Source organism: Patella vulgata, chromosome 1 (genome assembly GCF_932274485.2).
Source record: "Patella vulgata chromosome 1, xgPatVulg1.2, whole genome shotgun sequence".
NCBI lineage: Eukaryota > Metazoa > Mollusca > Gastropoda > Patellidae > Patella > Patella vulgata.
Window position 1 is genome coordinate 71939798 of NC_065879.2, and position 18546 is coordinate 71958343.

Sequence of the window (18546 nt, forward strand, 5' to 3'; positions counted from 1 at the left end):
AATTAAACGGCGGAAAAAGAAGTTGAGAGAAAAATATTTAAGAATTTACTTAGACCTCCATATGTAAGGTAAATGGACAGTAAGTAATGAAAAATACATTCTGAAAATTGAACCCTCAAAGAAGCGAGGTGACATACATGGCCTCTAACTTCAGTTTATTTGAGGAATCTCCCCGAGTATTCAAAGGTTTGAGAGGGATTCGAAGCACATTTTTGATAGATTAATTAGTTTGAATATGTTTTAGTTCAAACATATCATCAAATTACACAGTTTTTTTTCTCGGGAAAGTGTCTTTAATTACAATTGAGTAAGACGTTGGCTCGCTAACCTGGAGGTCCCGTGTGCTATCACGTGGTTGCCCGAGAAAGTTCATCGGAATATTCCGGCGTGGTTACCCCATGTCAGTGTTGAAGAACGAATGGGACTGGCAAGGGACAACGTATAGTCTTTCGGATGGCACGATAAACCGAGGTACACTTTGGCATGCACGTAAACGAACCCATGACAGTTTGAATTCGAAATAAGAATAGTGCCGTTGTCCGGTAGTATGCCCGTCTTCCTTAGCCGAGTCGCAGTCCCATGTACTGCTGGTAGACGATCTCTTGGCAGCTAGAATTGAACAATAAGTAAACGTTATCAATGGATTGGAAATGACCACATGTTAGTCTCCAGGCTAGCGAGCCAGCGTCTTATCCACTTAGCCACCGTGGGTCCCCCAAACGCACTAGGTAATTTTGTTGAAGAGAGCTGAACGGTTGTATTATTAATTTAATTTTATTTTTGAGACACCCGAAGACTCCATCAATGGAGTAATTGTGTTGACCAGGGCCGAGCGGTTGTATTATCATTATTCATATTGTTTAACCATTCGAACACACCATTATCACACCCGTGTTGTCATTATAACACTCCCACATGACCTAACCGTAATCTTCAAGAGTCACGAGGCATCTCTTCGGTCAGTTAGTCAGTGAGCTAATTAGGCAGGGTGTCGGTAAAGTTTTACACAGGTCGAAAACAACGATAGAGGTATATGTCAGTATATTAATAACTGGCGCGAAGCATCACGCGAAAGCCTCGTTTCCACATGTAAACAACCGTTATATGAAAAGTATATATAGACAAACACATGTGTTAAGGGTTCACCAGAATATTTTGACCGTGAAAGCGAGCACTGAACTAGTTCTATCCACTGAGAACTTCTGGGTGTCTGTATGCAAAGAGATAGCCATACACATTCAAAGGCAGTTCCTGAGAAGAAAGGGTTCTTCCACTTTACTATATGGCTTTGTAGTTGAGGGAAATTCCAATTTGAATTGCATCACCAGTATATACAGTAAGTATTATATTTATTTTTAATATATCAGCCTTTTTAAAGGAACCGTCTGTGGCAATAGGAGAGCAAATGGAAATTCGACCAATTTATATCCGATTTGCATCTAGAAATGTGTATTAGTTAGTTTACAAGCATTCATCATTAATGATATTTGAATATTATTACTGGTTATTTGTTATACGTCTATGACTACATATATATGTCTATCAAGACCATGTACAAAACAGCTAGTTTATATCGAAGATTCCTGGATAAAATCGCTGCCCGCATATATACTCCCTGTGTCTAGTCTCACATTCATCTGCAAATCTTTGAACTGTACTATTTACTGGAAATGGATCCGTCATAATGTAAAGTCATTAAAATATAACTATAAACTATAATAGAATGTTTATATTTGTAGAAGTCACCACGATTAATACAATATGTATGTTATATACATATATATTTCTAGTAACGATAAGACTATCGATTTCAAACATCAGCTTTATCTTTAAATAATATTTTACGATATCAACCACAATACTGGTGAAATCCCAATACAAATCAGATATTTACTGATTACAAATATTGTTTATAAGTATGAACGACTAAAGCAGTAATTATATTTTTACATTAAAACGTTAATACATGTATTATTAAAAGTTTTAGCAATATACAAATACAACAGATTAGATTTTGAGTCAGATTACTTTTCTGCACCAACCGGGATTCAAAAGATGCGGTTTTGATTTTAGACTGTTAGTTCCAAAATGACCTCTCTCTCTCCAAGTTTCCTAAAATTTCACACTATAGACTAGGATATAATATATAAATATACCCACTACTCAAAATGATCTCTCTCTCTCTCTCTCTCTCTCTCTCTCTCTCTCAGTTTCACGCTATAGACTAAGATCTATATATCTTATATCTATATATATACCCTCTACTCACTGTACCCAGAAAACAAAGGTTAGAAAGAATAGTGCGAACGATTCTGAAATCACGCCAAAATGATGCATTTTAACAAAAAAGCCCTGTTATATTTTATTATATGAACTTAATATCAAACAGAAGGTGGCATCAAGTGTTCTTCAACTTCCACCACGAATATGTATGTAATCCTTTAACCCCAAATAAAAATAAGTAACCAAACTTATACTTCCTCGTTTATTTTAATTATGGATATAAAACAAGTCTATGAACAGGTGAATCTAACGATACATGTAAATAATATCGTGCCATATACAGACTAGGTGTAAAGTAGGCTAATCGATAAATCGGTTAGGTCAAGGGTCAGCACATAGGTTGTCATTAGAGAACATAGGACCACTATGGATATGAACTTCTTTTATGTAAGTTAGTCTGTTTGCTGTTAATTTGGGGTGTCGAGTGGCCTAACGCGTGCGCTTTAGGTCATTAGTACTGCCATTGTGTCTAGTGGTGTTTTTTGGATCCAAACATTCGCACGCGGCAACGACTAGTCTCGCATGCCCAACCTCGTGGGTTTGTTCTGACATGGACCTTCTATGATCCCGGGTCTCCAAGCGAATTTTTGAAATAAAAATTGTACAATAATATAGCCTCGAAATGACAAGTTTGTTTAGCGTGAACGTTAAACTCCATGCGGTGGCTCAGTGTGCCACCTGGGGATCACGGTGGCTAAGTGGGTAAGGCGCTGGCTCGCTAGCCTGGAGGTCGGGTGTTCAATCCCTGCATTGGCCGAGAAAGTTCATCCAGATTTTCCGGCGTGGTTTCCCCTTGTCAGTGATGCCGGACGGAGGGCCTGACAAGAACAGCAGTCTAGTCATTCGGATGAGACGAAAAACCGAGGTCCCGTGTACACATTGGCGTGCACGTAAAAGATCCCTTGACAGTTGGAATTCGATCTAAGAGTAGGCCGTAGTGCCGCTGTCCGGGCAAAATTTCCCTCATAGCACACTGTATGGCGTATGCCCGTCTTTATTAGCCCAGTTCGGAGCAAAACAGTAGGACGTTAAACCCCATTTCATTTCATTTCATTTATTTCAGTGTGCCACCTGGAGGTCCCGTCTTCGACCCCGGTGTTGGCCGAGAAAGTTCATCCAGCGTGATTCTCCCTTGCGGACTTGGATTTTGCAAAGTTCATCAATTGGCCGGATTTTGTATAATTAGTAATCGATAGTGAGTGCGGATTGTAGGTGTCTTGGGTTACGTTGTTACACTGAACCCGTTTCTTCCAGTTTTATCTAAATTTGGAAATGCATAAAGTCGATCTCTTACGATCGATGGGGGTGATGGAATAAATTGATTTAATAAAACAATGGTTAGTCTAAATCTGTTAACGATTCGTCATGGTTTTATCTGTAGATGTAAATCCATCATGTTTATCAGTAATTATATCCGTTACATTAACTCATTTGCTAGAATTAAGTTAACCAATTCAGTATCTGGAGAGAGAGAGAAATTGGGTTTAAAGTCCACTCGACACACACTAGGTCATTTCGAGACTAACATATGCGTAGGGATCTTTAGCAGTGGGAGGAAACTTTAACATCTTGAGTTTGATCAAAAGGGCGGCGGTGATGGGGGATCGCCAAGTTGTCTAACGCGTGCGCTTTCAATCATAAGGTCAAGTGGCGTGGTTTCACCCCCACACTTGGACGTGACAAGGAGTAGGGTCGCCAGCCTAACCTCATAAGTTTACGTCCCACGTTTAAAGACCCCTACGAGCAAACAAAAATTGTACTATATGTTAGTCCCAAAATCACCTGATTTGTGTAATGAAAAGAACAGTAAAACAAAACACAGTGGGACATTAGAGGGTATTTAGGGTTATGACTTGAAGTCTCCGCCAATATTGAGATTTTGTTGTCAAACCATAATCCAAGAAAAAACTTGATAGGTTTGATGGTATCTGTAGGCAATAACAACCATAACCAATCTAACATCATATTTTAGTCTTAAAATCAATAAATAATTAATTCATTTTATACGACAACATTGAAACGTGGTCGTATAGTGTCGTCAATCTACTGATTATCAACTAATTTCGATAATAATCGCCAGAGTTATGGTCTTTGGTCATTTTGAAAAATATTGTGTACGCCCTAGACATCAAAGTTATCACCCGGTTGATTTGAAACCCTTGTGGACTTCCCGAACGACTTAACGGACATGTCTTTATATTTCGTTGCCTGGCAACACATTTTTGATTGTTTCACACCATCTTTACAGTTATTTGACGTTTACAGCACTTCCACATTTACAGCCTGGGCAACTTAGCGGCTGAGGGTGTATGTTTCGTTGCCTGGCAACATATCCTTGATCTCTTTCACACCATTCTCATATTTATTTGACGTTTGCAGCACTCCCGCGTTTACAGCTCGGATGCGTTTTATAGGGACTTGATAATGTTTTGCAAATATTTTCCCACAGTACAAAATCTACATATTATTATCAGCCTATGTCGTTGGATCAATACTTGGCCTATATTTTCAGAATATATAAAATATAGGCCTATTGATAATTGTGTTTATTATGAATCATCCATGTTAGTCGAATGTTCCACCATCTGTTTTAAACCGTCAATAGAGTCATAGACCCATAAATATATTTAACCTATATTTTTATTCTTCATGTAGAAAATAAACAAATAACATCTGACCCTGGGTTAAAAAATCTTTTGAGATTTAGCTTTTATTTAATTCGCTATTTTTCATAGATTAAAATTAAATTCAGCAGTTAGTATATAATTTTTTACGTTTTACACTTTCGTCAACAAAGTCTGCGTCTTGGTAGTTTAACTTCTGCCTCCACGATATTGATGTCGCAGATAATGTAAACAACGTCTTTATGCTATTGGTTTTATAGGCACAAACTGAGTTGCACGTTTAAACATACATTATGCAAGAGTCAAATCTGCCTATTGCGGCTCTTTCTTTAGGCCTGAAATGTTATCTAAATTATTAATTAGACATTAATTAACTTATCCAGATCATAATCAACTCTCGATGTCATCGCTAGCCTGTGATATTTACTGTATCTATAGGATCTGATTTACTGCTCAATTTTCATAAGTTGGATAATCATGACTATATATTTTATTGTACCGACTTTAGTAATGATGATCGATGTTAGGCCGAAAATTCAATTGCTAAATTCTCGGTTCGGAGAGGATCACTTTGACTAAAATTTTCAGCAAATTCCCAGTACATTATCTAGTTTTTAACTATTATAGTGAGAACTGACAGCTCTTTATCTTATCTCACATAATGTATCTTTAAGTAACAAGTGAATTGGAATGACGTTCATTTGAACTGAAATGAAATGGGGTTTAACATCCTATACTGTTCTGTACTAACCTAACCAATGCCATGTAGAGTGCTATCTCTGACACCGGCGTTTCCTCATACTCTTCAACTATTGAAGTTCTTTGCATGACACCAAAACGAATATACATGTACTCTTTTTCCCTTGTCAGACTCTCTTCACTGCCAGACCCCCTGTCATGCACCACGGACATGGCGACATCGTAGGAATATATAAGTTGCAGATAACTGAAGTGCTCGGAGTCAATTCAATCTGGGAATTAAATCTCGTTGAACTTGACACATACAGATTCCGGCTGGATGACAAGATCTACACAAAGACAACACTCAATCACCCTAGAAGAGATATTTGTAGACTTATATCGAAGATAAGGGTGAAAGAGCGGCTGCGAGACTACAAACACCAAGTCATCATCTGTGAGTGCGGAGAAGAATGTACCGCCAACCATGTCCTGGTAGACTGCGAGGTATACGAGGAGGAGAGAAGGGAACTAGTGAGAACAATGGAGACCAACAACATACCATTCAACACTAAGAACCTACTCTTCCCGAGACCAGATCTGAAACTGCAAATCTTCGAACAATTCCACGCCCTAATGGACACAGTTGGACTAAGTAGACTAGTGAAGTAAGAGGGGGTCACGGTTAGACGGGCCCGGCATCTAAACACTAAACTACATAGGGGATTTATACCAAACTGGCAGGATAGTGGAGTAAGGGGGAGTCACGATCAGACGGACTCGGCATCTAAACACTATTCCACCAAAAACAGACACCAAACCTACAGAGTGGGATAGTGGAGTAAGGGGAGGTCACGATAAGACGGGCCTGGAACCTAAACACAAACCCCACAAAGTTGACATCTACCAAACTAGCAGGATAGTGGAGTAAGGGGGAGTTACGGTCAGACGAACTTGGCACCTAAACACTATTCCGCAAATAAAACCAGAGAGTGGGACAGTGGAGTAAGGGGAGGCCACGATAAGACGGGCCTGGCACCTAAACACTAACCCCAAACGATGACATCTACCAATCCAGAAGCAGACGAGATCATCTACCAAACGATATGTTTTGTATTAAATAAAGGGAAGAACTTCCCACTAAACCAAATCCATGGCCTAAGGCCAAATGGAAAGATTGCAAAATCATATTCTAAAAAACAGGAATCAGCTTCGGCTCTCCTATGTCTTGTCTGCGATATCACTTATGTGGAAGCAGACGTTAAACAGCAAGAACGAACGAACGAACTGCTCGGAGAAAATGACCTTACTCAATTGGAGGTTGTAAAACGAGGTTGTGACACGTAGCTGGTTACAAACGTAGGAGTCGAACGCATAACCTGTGTTCTTTAGCCAGTTTTAATCTTGCGGTTAGCAAGAAAGTTGAATGACAAGGTATCTTATTGATAAAGACAGCGAAATAAGCATCTGATTCGCTCTAATAACAATACTGATAAATATCTCATACACCACAAAACAATTTTGACAAAGAACATTTGAAAAAAAATCCACGATAGATTAACGTGTCTATAGTCTCAATCTTTACTAACTGACAGTTGATGACGAATGATTGCACAGACACGTCTGTTTCTCGACATTGAATAACTTATTTCAAACAAACAAAAACAACAAACATTCCGAAAAGGAAATTATATGTACTACAACTCGTGTTGTCTACACCAAGATGCAATAATTATATAAAAGTAAAAATGGTATTTGTCACCGAAACCTTTCGTACCTTTTTATACGGCTACATGGAAATGTGGTCGTATATTGCCGTCTCCCCCGCACGTCTGTCGTCCACAATTTCTTGTGAACATTATACAGACTACATTTATCGTCTGGTTGTTTTGAAATTCATATATGTTGTGTACATCAGTGAGATGAAGAAACCTATTTAATTTCCGTTATGGCCCTTGTTTCACTTTGTTGAACTTTGCGAACGCTCTAGCGACAAAAGTTATCATCCTATCTGTATGGAATTAATATGCATCATTTAAAGTAGTGAATCGAAGAATCCAATTCAATTGCAGCGATTTCAAATAATTGCTTGTAGAGTTATGGCTCTTGTTTCACCTTGTTGAACCTTGTGAACGCTCGAATGATGAAAGTTATTATCCGATCTGTATGAAATTTAAATTAGTGAAACGAAGAATCCTGTTGAATGTCAGCAATTTACGCCAATTACTTCTACATTTTTGTTTTATTTTGTTGAACTCTGAACATTCTAATGGCAAATGTTATAATCCGATTTGTATGAATGTATGAAATTTATATGAATTATTGGAATTAGTAAAACGAAAAAGCCTGTTAAATTTCAGCAATTTCTGTAAATTACTTCCAGGGTTAAGGCCCTTGTTTCAGTTTGTAGAACCTTGTGAACCCTCAAACGACGAAAATTATAATCTGATCTGCATGAAATTGTAAATAGATACCCCCAATTATCTACAAAAGAATTAAATATGCGACAACCCTTATCGACCGCACGGGCGATTAAGCTACTGGCAACCTATCTTTAATTGACCAAACACATTCATGTAAAGCGATATCTCTTAGGATATGAAAGTTATTACACGAGCGATACCTACTGTAGAATGGATTATTGGGTGATACATGATGTTAATCATATTCAAAATAAATTTAGATTGGCCTAATGATGAGCGGAAATTCAAGCACTGACTTACTAAAGATGGGACATTTTGCACGAGCATCCACTGAAATCCTTGAAAAACGACTAATAACTATTATGAATCTTAAAACGTATGTTTCTCGGCTATGAGTTGTGTCTCATTCAGTCTAATTTGAACATCTACGATGTCACAGTACATACAACACCAAATAGTAAGGATTTTTCCGAACAAATATCACCAAACATATATTTACTTGGTGCACTGGCGGTCATAAATAAATAGTTAAAAACCGACGGGAAACATATAAACACTACAATATTTATTACCAAAAACTTGGTGTCTTCGAGATACATTAAGGGAAATTACGTTGACAGACAGTTTTCGACCAAATTTTTTTTGTCAGGTCATTACAACATCCGATAAAAATAAGATTAGATGGGCCAACAAATAATCCAATTATACTTTAGACTATACATCTTTAATCACGTTTATTACCGTATTATAAATTTTGTGTCTTATCACGTTTAGGTCAATGTCATTGATGTCTCTTCATAACTGTGAAACTGGTAAACAACAATAAAAGTGAGTTAAAACAAGGTTGTATGAGTCATTGAAACAGACTATATGTAGATATAGGTTAAATACATACGGTATATCAATATTTTACTTATATTCAATAGGTTCACATAGGTTCATAGTATTGATCGACATGAAGATTTCTTCGGCTATTTGCATAAACTGAATTTGTAACAGGATATTGCGCCAATTTCCAGACACTGCTTTTGTTTACAACAATTACTTAGTTACCTCTTTACTGTACTATTTGCATACAGAGAATTAGTGATTTGATATAACATTATTCACGCAATTCGTTAAAAGGGTACTATTATTGTCATGATGTTCCACCATTTTGATAAAATATTGAGAAACTGCTTCCTATTTTATGGCAATGAGATTAATTGAAACACTAAAGGAGAAGACATTTTATTTTTACCGACGTTGTTTCCCTTTAAATCGTATATTTATATTTTAGTAGACTATAATTGTAGCAATAATAACCATTGATATATAAATTGGCGACTTAGTTACATTGAACTAGTGGGTTTAGATGGCCGAATGATTAGCGCGTGAGCGCTGTGTCATAAGGTCTGTCATTGAGTCAACTGGCGGGGTTTCGATCCCCAGGTAGTACGTGACAAGGAGTAGGGTCGCCTGTCCAACCATGTGGGTTTTCTGCGGGTCTTCCGGTTTCCTCCCACTGCTAAAGACCCCTACGCGCAAACGAATTATTGAATAAACCCCATTTCTCTCTCTCTCTCTCTCTCTCTCTCTCTCTCTCTCTTTCTACATTGCACTAAATATAGATAAGATCGTTTTAAAATTCTTGTATCAACAAACCAGTTTTGTGGAATGGGATGGGGTTTAAAGTCCCGCCAACACAATAATTATGTCATTTTGAGACTAACATGATTGATTTCCCGTGTATGGTTAGGATGCATAGGAAGAATTTGTTCTCCTTTGTCCACACCTGGATTAGAACACGGGACATTCTAGTCCGCTTCCGCAGAGGGTGATATCGCTGACAAGTTGTGTTTTTTTATTATTATTATCTTAGTGCACGCGGTCTTTCCTGAGAGAGGAAACCGAATAAACCAGAGTAAACCCACGAGGCTGAGAAGGCGCCCCTATCTCCAAACCACATTCGCTGACACATGGGATCGAAACCATGAGTCAGAGGTGACCGTCCAGCTAGAGCTCTAAGCGCGACACTCTAGACCACTATACATATAGGCCATCCCGTTCGTTCGTTCGTGGGCTTTTACGTCCGCTTCCACCTTGGGTGTTGTCGCAGGCAGAGGCCATCCTAATCCCAGCGGGTTTATATTCATCTTGGCATTCAAATTAATATTGACACTATGTATATGTATTATGTTTTTTTAAATCATTTTGACATTGTTGATTACTGGTGCCGTCTATTCCAATAGAATTCTGTATTGCCTTTCAGCAACTCTAAACCGTGCGTGCTTAAAGTTGATTTAATTAGCTCTTGAAATGCTTCTCAGCTTATCAAAAACACATAACCCGTCTTATACAAGTAATTAAAGGTCCATTTCAAATTTATCTCACACATAAAATCCTACAAATATCTCATAACATCAACAAATACACGATAAAAAAATAATATTATGATCTGTGATATTTCCGGAAATGACGTTGAAATAGGCAAATATTCATATGATGGCGGATATCCAGGGAAAGTCCCAAACAATTACGACGCCCGTTCTGTACAAATTCACTCGAACCCTATATGTTAAAATGTATAGCCAAAAAATAGTGTTAACTCACGTCTGTTACTATTATAATATCGACTTTGGTATGCGATCAATCGCGGTATGGATCTTTAATACTATAACACATAATAACATAATGAATTTGAACGTGTGCCAAAGTAAATATAGGTTAATGGCTTTTTGTGGTGCTAAAATTTATACATCTTGATATGCTGACACGGATGTAAAAACTCTATTTGCCCTAAGAACAATTTGTGCGCAAATGCAATTAGTTAAATTGTTGGGGTTTTTTTTACAATGTTTAACGATGCATTATGTAAGACTAGAGGTCGTGGGTTCGCTCCCTGTGTTGGCCGAGAAAGTTTCTCGGGATTGTCCGGCGTGGTTTCCCCATGTCAGTGGTGCAGGGCGAAGGGCCTGACGAGCACAGCTGTCTAGTCGTTCTTATGGGACGCAAATCGTGGTCCCGTGTATCCATTGAAGTGCACGTAAAAGATCCCTTGACAGTTGGAATTCGATTTAAGAGTAGGCCGTAAGCGCCGCTGTCCTGGCAAAATTTCCCTCATTGACACAAATGGGTTGCAACGCAAAAAATAATGTAAATGTATATAAACTGATTTACTTTCAATCCTTTCCGTTTTTACTCTAATTTCCAATCAGTTGTGTTCGGCGAATTCGCGAGAAATATCGATCGAATGGCAATATTTAGCGTCTGATTACCCCAGTCTACATCGGTAGTATTTATTGCGCATGCTCTCCAGATAAGAATATGACGTCACTGTTTGACATGACTTGTGGAATATGCCTAGCCTCGTTCTTCGAGTCCCTGGTTACAAACGGCGCTGAAAAACATTCTGGTACACGATTCGTGTAACAATGGTAAAATGTTTTTTTTTGTCTTGAATATCTTTTCGGGTAAGATCACAACATTAATGTTGATTTAAATTGACAGATAATTCGTGTTTTCAATGTCGATATTGAGTTAAAGACTTAGCTGCACTTTAATTTAAAAATGGATAATTGAGACTTTGTTTAATATTGTACCGAAGGTAGCAACGAAAATGGAGACGATGCTATTCTTATCAAAACTACAAACATTCATAACTTCGCTTAAAATGAAGTAATTTGACTGAAACTTTCAATATATTCCCTTTTTATTACCTATTTTGAAACTGTTGTAGCGAAAACTGCCAGCTCTCTATCTAAATCTTACATGATGCATCTAAAAAAATCCCCACGAAAACCCTAACAATTCATCGATATGATATAGAACATAGGTTCCCATTCCAGACCCAGGATCAGATCGCGACCCCTCGAAGAACAAAGTCACATTTTATTATGAAACATCATTATCATTCACTTTTATTATTGTTTACTTATTAAAAGTCTAATAACAAATTATTGAATTTTTTAATCACTTTGATGGTTGCGCCTGTTTTTCAGCGACCAGGTTTTCAATGCGTGGCTCAACGCCACTCGGCGCGACAATCATGTCCCTTTCTATTTCAAGCCGGTTCCTAAATTTTGTTTTTATCACAACCATTGTAGAAAACGACTGTTCGCATATGTATGACGACGGGTACGGCATGAGGAGCCGTATTGCACAAAGTGAAAGTGCTTCGTGGAATCCCGTTAGAGTGAGGCAACAATGATAGACCGATGAAACAAATCGTGGCCATGAGAGGAAATCGATTAGCAATGTGGCAAGATCTGTATAGATCACATGTTCCCGAAGCAACGGCCGCAGTTTTACAACTTCTATCCGTTGCCAGAATTGTCTGAAATTCCCGAACTTTTAGGTACGTTATTTCCCTTTACTGCAGGCACGTGAACAATAATGTTGTCCAATCAGAGGTCGTGATACAAACACATATCCAAATACAAACATTGAGATCTCCACCAAAAAATGAATAGATAAGTTTACAGCCGTTAAAAGGTTTTATTTTTCAGTTGAAAAACTCACGGAAAAGCAATCGAAACTGTTTTAGACACTAGAGAAGTATTTATTTGCATGAAAATTGGCAGCGGCAAGTCTCTTTGTGTTGGAAATTTCCAGCAACCATGAACGAACCTTGAACTTTGCAACTCGATTATCACAGGTAGATATTTTAGTTGGAAAGCGCGAGACTTGGTATTCGCGATGGTATTTTCTATCGAGGAATCTGAGAGGTCTAGAGCTGGGTCCTAGACCAATCGAAATTAATGACGAAAAATGTAGATTGTAGAGTGTTACGTGAAGGCCTTGATAAGATGTACGAATTTAAAGCGAGATCGAGCCTTCTATTGAAGATGTATAGATTATAGATAGATTACATGAAAAGATAGCATAGAAAATAATACAGTAAGCTTCAAGATCCTTCGAATAAAATTAATAATATGGCGATTTTTTTTCTGTAACAGAATGCTTGCAATCTCCCTAAACCAAAAGATTGAACCTTTTGTGCAGTTGTAGGTTTTAACGAAGATTTGAATTCTGTCACTTTCGCTGTCCGGGCAAACTTTCCATCTGCTCACTTGGCACAGAAAAGTAGGATAGGGTGTTGAACCCATTGTGAGTTATAGCTCAGTAAAGTACAGAGATTAAAAGCTGTCTATAACACACTTTGAATTTGAAACGAGACCTTTGCAGCTGAAATCTCAGCTAGAATATCCTGGTTCAAATCCCGACGTGGACCGACAAGACCCTTCTGTATTTTCAAATCCGGTTCACACGTCATGTGTTGTGTCTAATCGCCCCGATAGAAACACCACATACATATATACTGGCCCTTCATCAAACAAACTAGATAACTAACAGGAGTAAGGGACAATAAGAGGACTCCCAGGTATTCCCTAACCGTATATAAAATATTGTTCCGGGTGAATGGAACTAGCTGTTTATATAGTAGACTAAATATATTTTATCACACGTATGGACATGCATTTGCTATAAAAATAGCTATAAGATATCTAACACATAGCGTACAAGATGTTACAATGAAATAAAATACTTCTACGCACTGTTCACGTGTGGAGGTGACTGAGCTAGACAAGACAGTAGGACAGTCAGTCAACCGAATAACAAAAATATAGAACAAATTAAAGTCAAACAAATCAAAAATCATAGAACAAATTAAAGTCAAACCCAGCTAAAATCATAGAACAAATTAAAGTCAAACCCAGCTAAAATCATAGAACAAATTAAAGATATGTAAACCAGAAATGGTGGGTGGGGATTCCTCGACATCGATGTATTTCGTCTATTCTTCTTTAAATTTAAACAGCCATGTCTGATCCGCAGGCATCCAACGCATAGTAATTTAAGTGAGCAAGTAGAGGATAGGCCTATAGATACCGAGATAACACGGGGACACCCCGACCAGTATAGTGTGGTGTTGATTGTTTATTTGGTGTACATCACTAGAAAACCACACATTATGATAAAATATGAGGACAGGGTGCCCTTTCTTCTTTCTTGGTGTAAACACGTGAGCTCAATTAGAGCACAGCTGTCAATCAAACAGGGGTGCATTCAGAAACGGACTATTATTTGATGTAAACAAACCGCAGCGAGCAGACACTTGACCGTTGAGAGAGTTATTATATTGAAACAGACTATAAGTTGTTATTGTTTTGCAAGCAGGCTAAGCTCAGCTGCAGTCTAATTGTTTATGTATTATGTCTCGAGTATGTCTTACAACTTTACCAAGGTCACATGCTATCAAACATGTTTGGAAGTTAGCGATGGAGTCACTCATATGCATGGCTTAGCTTATTAATAGGGAAACGAAATACAAAGCATATGAATGCCCTGATTATTTTCATTTTTGTGTACACAGTTATAAATAGTTTCTGCACACAGATTTATGCATGTTTTTTTTATGCTCACAATATATCTGGTCGTGTATTTTTGTGAACATAGCCTGCCAATCTTAAGCCCGTTTTCCTCGTGCGCGTTTTCTCCGGTTACATGGAAATGATCCCATTACATTTGCATTATACAAACTTTTTCGCGCGGTGCTGGGTGGCCGAATGGTTAAAGCGTGCACGTTGCATATAATACCCCATTTCACTGGGCCACGGAAGACCTTCGCCTGCGAAAGGAAAGCGCGGTATATCACAGAATGTTTACGGAAAAGATGCGGATGAGACGCACAAGAACGAGGGATAGCCGGCCTGACGACAGATTAGTTACGGATTAGGCGCGGTTAATAGACGGGTCATTTGCGTACTGCAGGCGGTACGCGAGGACTACTTGCGGAAGCGGCGAATCAATCGCGGTTTGTTTGCGGACTTCCCGAGGAAAAAAATTTCAGGGTATAGAATCCGTGGAAAGCCGACCTCCATTTATAGATATATCTACCTCGACGGCAGAGCTGCGGAAACAGAATCACGGAAAAATTGCGGAACACATGGGAATGAGCACGGAAGACATAAGGATAATTTGCGGGTCACACTCGGCAGTAGCGGAATAACTGTGGTATCTGGCGATACTAATCCGTTTGGCACGGTAGAACTGCGGAATAATCGCTGAGTACTTGCGTTATAAGCGGAATAAATGCGCAACAAGTGCGGACGATCGTCGGCAACAGCGTTTGGTCTCGGATCAATCACGGCGTACCTGCGGAAAAATTGGTAAAGAGCACGTGATTTCGACCCAAAAATATTGCTGGACCCTTGTTCTTACAACAAGGCTTCCCCTTTGGCATCTTAAAACAATTGTTTGCAATACCTGTTGTCGATGACGAGGTATGAATGAAGGATGACTTTGCACGGATTTTATACCCTGCAAATTCTTCCGCGGGAAGTCCGCAAACAGTCCGCAATTGATTCGCGGCTTCCGCAAGTAGTCCGCAAACGAGTTGTATATTAACCGCGCCTAATCCGTGACTAGCCCGTCATCACACCGCTCTGTAATGCATCATTATCCATGGTGTCAGGCTATTTACGCCACTTCAGTATCTCATTACAACAGGAAAGACATACGGTACTTTGCGGTATAATTGCGGATTTGCTTCCGCAAGCCTTCCGCGGTATAGTGAAATGGGGATATAAGTCCGTGCTTTCTGTCTTCAAAACAGTGATTTTATTCGCGGAATCCGGTGTCATCTTTTGATCTTTACCGATTTTCCGCAGGTACGTCGCGATTGGTCCGAGACGAAACGCGGTTGCCGAAGATGGTCCGCCCTTGTTCCGCAGTCATTCCTAAGTTCTACCTTGCCAAACGGATTAGTACCGCCAGCTACCGCAGTTATCCCGCGTATTTTCCGCCATTGCCGAGTGTAGCCCGCAAGTTGTCCGAATATCTTCCGTGACGATCCGGGCGCATTCCTAAGTGTTCCGCCGCTTCGCCGTGATTTGTACCGTAGTTTACCCGTATGTGTTCCGAAGATACCGTGACTGTTACGAAGGTATTCCGAGAGCGTGTGAAATGGGCATTTTCCGTGGAAATTTTTTTCCACTTTTCCGCGTAAAAATGCCGAAGCTCTTCCGTAGAAGCCATTCCGCGGACGTCCGTGAGTACCGCAGCTTTCCGCAGCTCAGTGAAATGGGGGTATAAGATCTGTCATTAGCCCCGTTTACACTTGGTCGCGATAAGCGTGCCGTTCTGGGCTCGGTACCAGGCCGCGATAAATTTCAGGAAATTGACCCGTTTACATTACTCTAAAATAACCGGTCTCGGAACCGTGCCAAACTTTTCACAGAAAAGTTAATTTCGTTAATTTCAGTCCCTATGCAAATTACCCGGATGAAAACAATTATGATGCTTGATTTAGTTTGAGCAGCTATTTTGACAAAGCTGATGATAGAACTGTCAAAGTTTGCGGGGAAAAAAGGTCAAGGTTCGTTTCCCGCATGCGCAGTAATCCGTACTGAAACCGTGCTCAGACCGGATAGCCTTTAAACTGCGAAAATTTAACCGTGCCGTGCCTGGTAGGCTACCGTGCCGAGACTACCTCATTTCAGGGGGCCAGATTGGCACGGTACTCAGCACGGCACGCTTATGTTTGACCCGTTTACATTACATAAAAATTAACCATGCCGTGCCTGTTACCGTTTCTGGCACGCTTAAAATTTGTAATGTAAACGGGGCTCTAGAGTCAAGTGGTGTGGTTTCGATTTTCCGCTAGTACGTTAGAAGGAGTAGGGTCACGTGTCAACCTCGTGGGCTTTCTCCGGGACCTCCGGTCCCCCCACTTCTAATAAAAAGACACCTAAATAAAATTGAACCATTTGTAGTCCCGAAATGACTTAGTTTGCGTCGAGTGGACGTTACCCCAACCCCTCTCTCCGATTAGTGTTTATGTGATTGCAAGATAGAGTTTTGCAGGGACACCGGGGCTTCAGCCTACTAGTATCCGATTCAAACAAAAATTGTCGTCTTAGGTATTTAAAGAGAAATAAACGTGAAATTCATGGCAGAAAAAACACAAGGTATTTGAGTGCTTTTAGTGAAAAGTCATTAAATAAAGGTGTCGGAATGCATAATGGCAGGTAACACGATATGATAAGATAAAATAGGTGTAGCATTTTAGACATATTTTCGCATACTATATTTCACGTGTTAAGAATGTGGGTATTATAAAACACGAGGTAAGACACGAGACCTTATATCATTAGGTATATTAAATGAGTATCCCCGTTTCCATTTAACGGTGGCTTAGTGGGTAAGGCAGTGACTCACTAACCACGAGTTCCGGGATTCGACCGAGAAAGTGATTATTAAGTTCATGCGCCGATGCATGCCCATCGTCGATTCGTTCGAATGGAACGAAAGCCAGAGGTCCCGTGTGCACGTGAAAGAACCCATGACAGGGATTCGATATAAGAGTGGGTCGTAGCGCCGCTATCCGGGCAGCATATCCTGATTATAGCACACTGCATGACGTATGTTCGTCTTCATTAGCCCCCTTGCTGTAGGACTTTGAACCCCATTTCATTTCCATTCATTAATAATCATTACTTAATTAACGAACATATAGTCTTTTCTTCTTTTCTACATTTGCATGTACTGAACAATTGCCGAAAAATCTGTCATAAGACCGTGTGGAGGCCGACATTGTTTTCGTTTGATTGCCGCCTTTTTGAAATTACATTAAAACACACACCATGTCCAAAACATATGACAATTATAAGCTGAACATACAGCAACGAGAGCCGTTGGTTGATTAAGTAGAAGTTGAACATAAACACCCGGTTTGGCATGCATATAGCAGACGCGAGAATAAATTCTGCGAGAAAGTCGCTCATATAGCAACACTAGCGGAAGTGTTTGTATGGAAACGGCTCCATTTCATTTTCATTAGGTGGCTTGTTCGTCGGCGGAAACGCGTACATGGAAAGTGGGTCTTAGCACTCCGACCGTGTCCAAATTATATTTATAGCACGGCTTTCATGAGTTAACAGGCTTAACCAGAGGCCGTAGGCCGAGGTGTTAAACCTGTTAACGAATGAAGCGTGCTATAAATGACTTGTAACATTGACACCTGCTCAACATGCTTGTTGTTATTGCACAGAAAACCCACCCCACTTCTCTATATGATTTCTACTAAAAAGAGTGTAAACCAACAAAAGTGTGCAATAACATTGGTTAAGCTCCACCCAAACTACTAGAGGGAAAACAATCTGCTTATTCAACGAAAAGAACAAAGGAAGATTCCCCGTCCAGTTTACAAGGAACTTCATCGTCTAGCACTTAAACAGAATCCGATTAGCGATCCAGCGCTGATGGCTCCGCCCAAACTTCAGTAGATGATTATTATGATAGTTTAATTACTGAGCCACCGCGGCTCCCCAAGTCAGATAGCATCCCTTTAAATATCAGTACGTATTCTGGTTCATTAATGATGTATTGCACTTCAACAACCAGAATAATATATGTATAATTTGATCTATTAGGTAAAAACTATTCAAATGAAATGCAAACTAAAATTGATTTATAGACCATAATTCATCTTAGTCCAACTTCAATACACGTGATTCCTGGGTTCATCGTTCAGAAACGTGATTCCTGGGTTTATC

At 39.4% G+C, this 18546-nt stretch overlaps 1 protein-coding gene across 2 annotated transcripts in view; it reads left to right on the top strand.

Annotated features, from left to right (window-relative positions):
* Window positions 1-933: 933 nt before the first annotated feature.
* LOC126815888 (uncharacterized) overlaps window positions 934-18546 on the top strand; it is a 41056-nt gene continuing 23443 nt past the window's right edge. The window contains exons 1-2 of one of the 2 annotated variants that reach the window (XR_008785880.1): window positions 934-1336; window positions 3347-3904. Coding sequence is in view for 1 of the 2 variants with exons in the window: in XM_050541921.2 (XP_050397878.1) it covers window positions 1105-1336 (232 nt within the window). In the remaining variant the exon portion in view is untranslated. Of the gene's footprint in view, window positions 1337-3346; window positions 3905-18546 lie in introns of those variants that run through there. The other variant, XM_050541921.2, reaches the window with a different exon arrangement.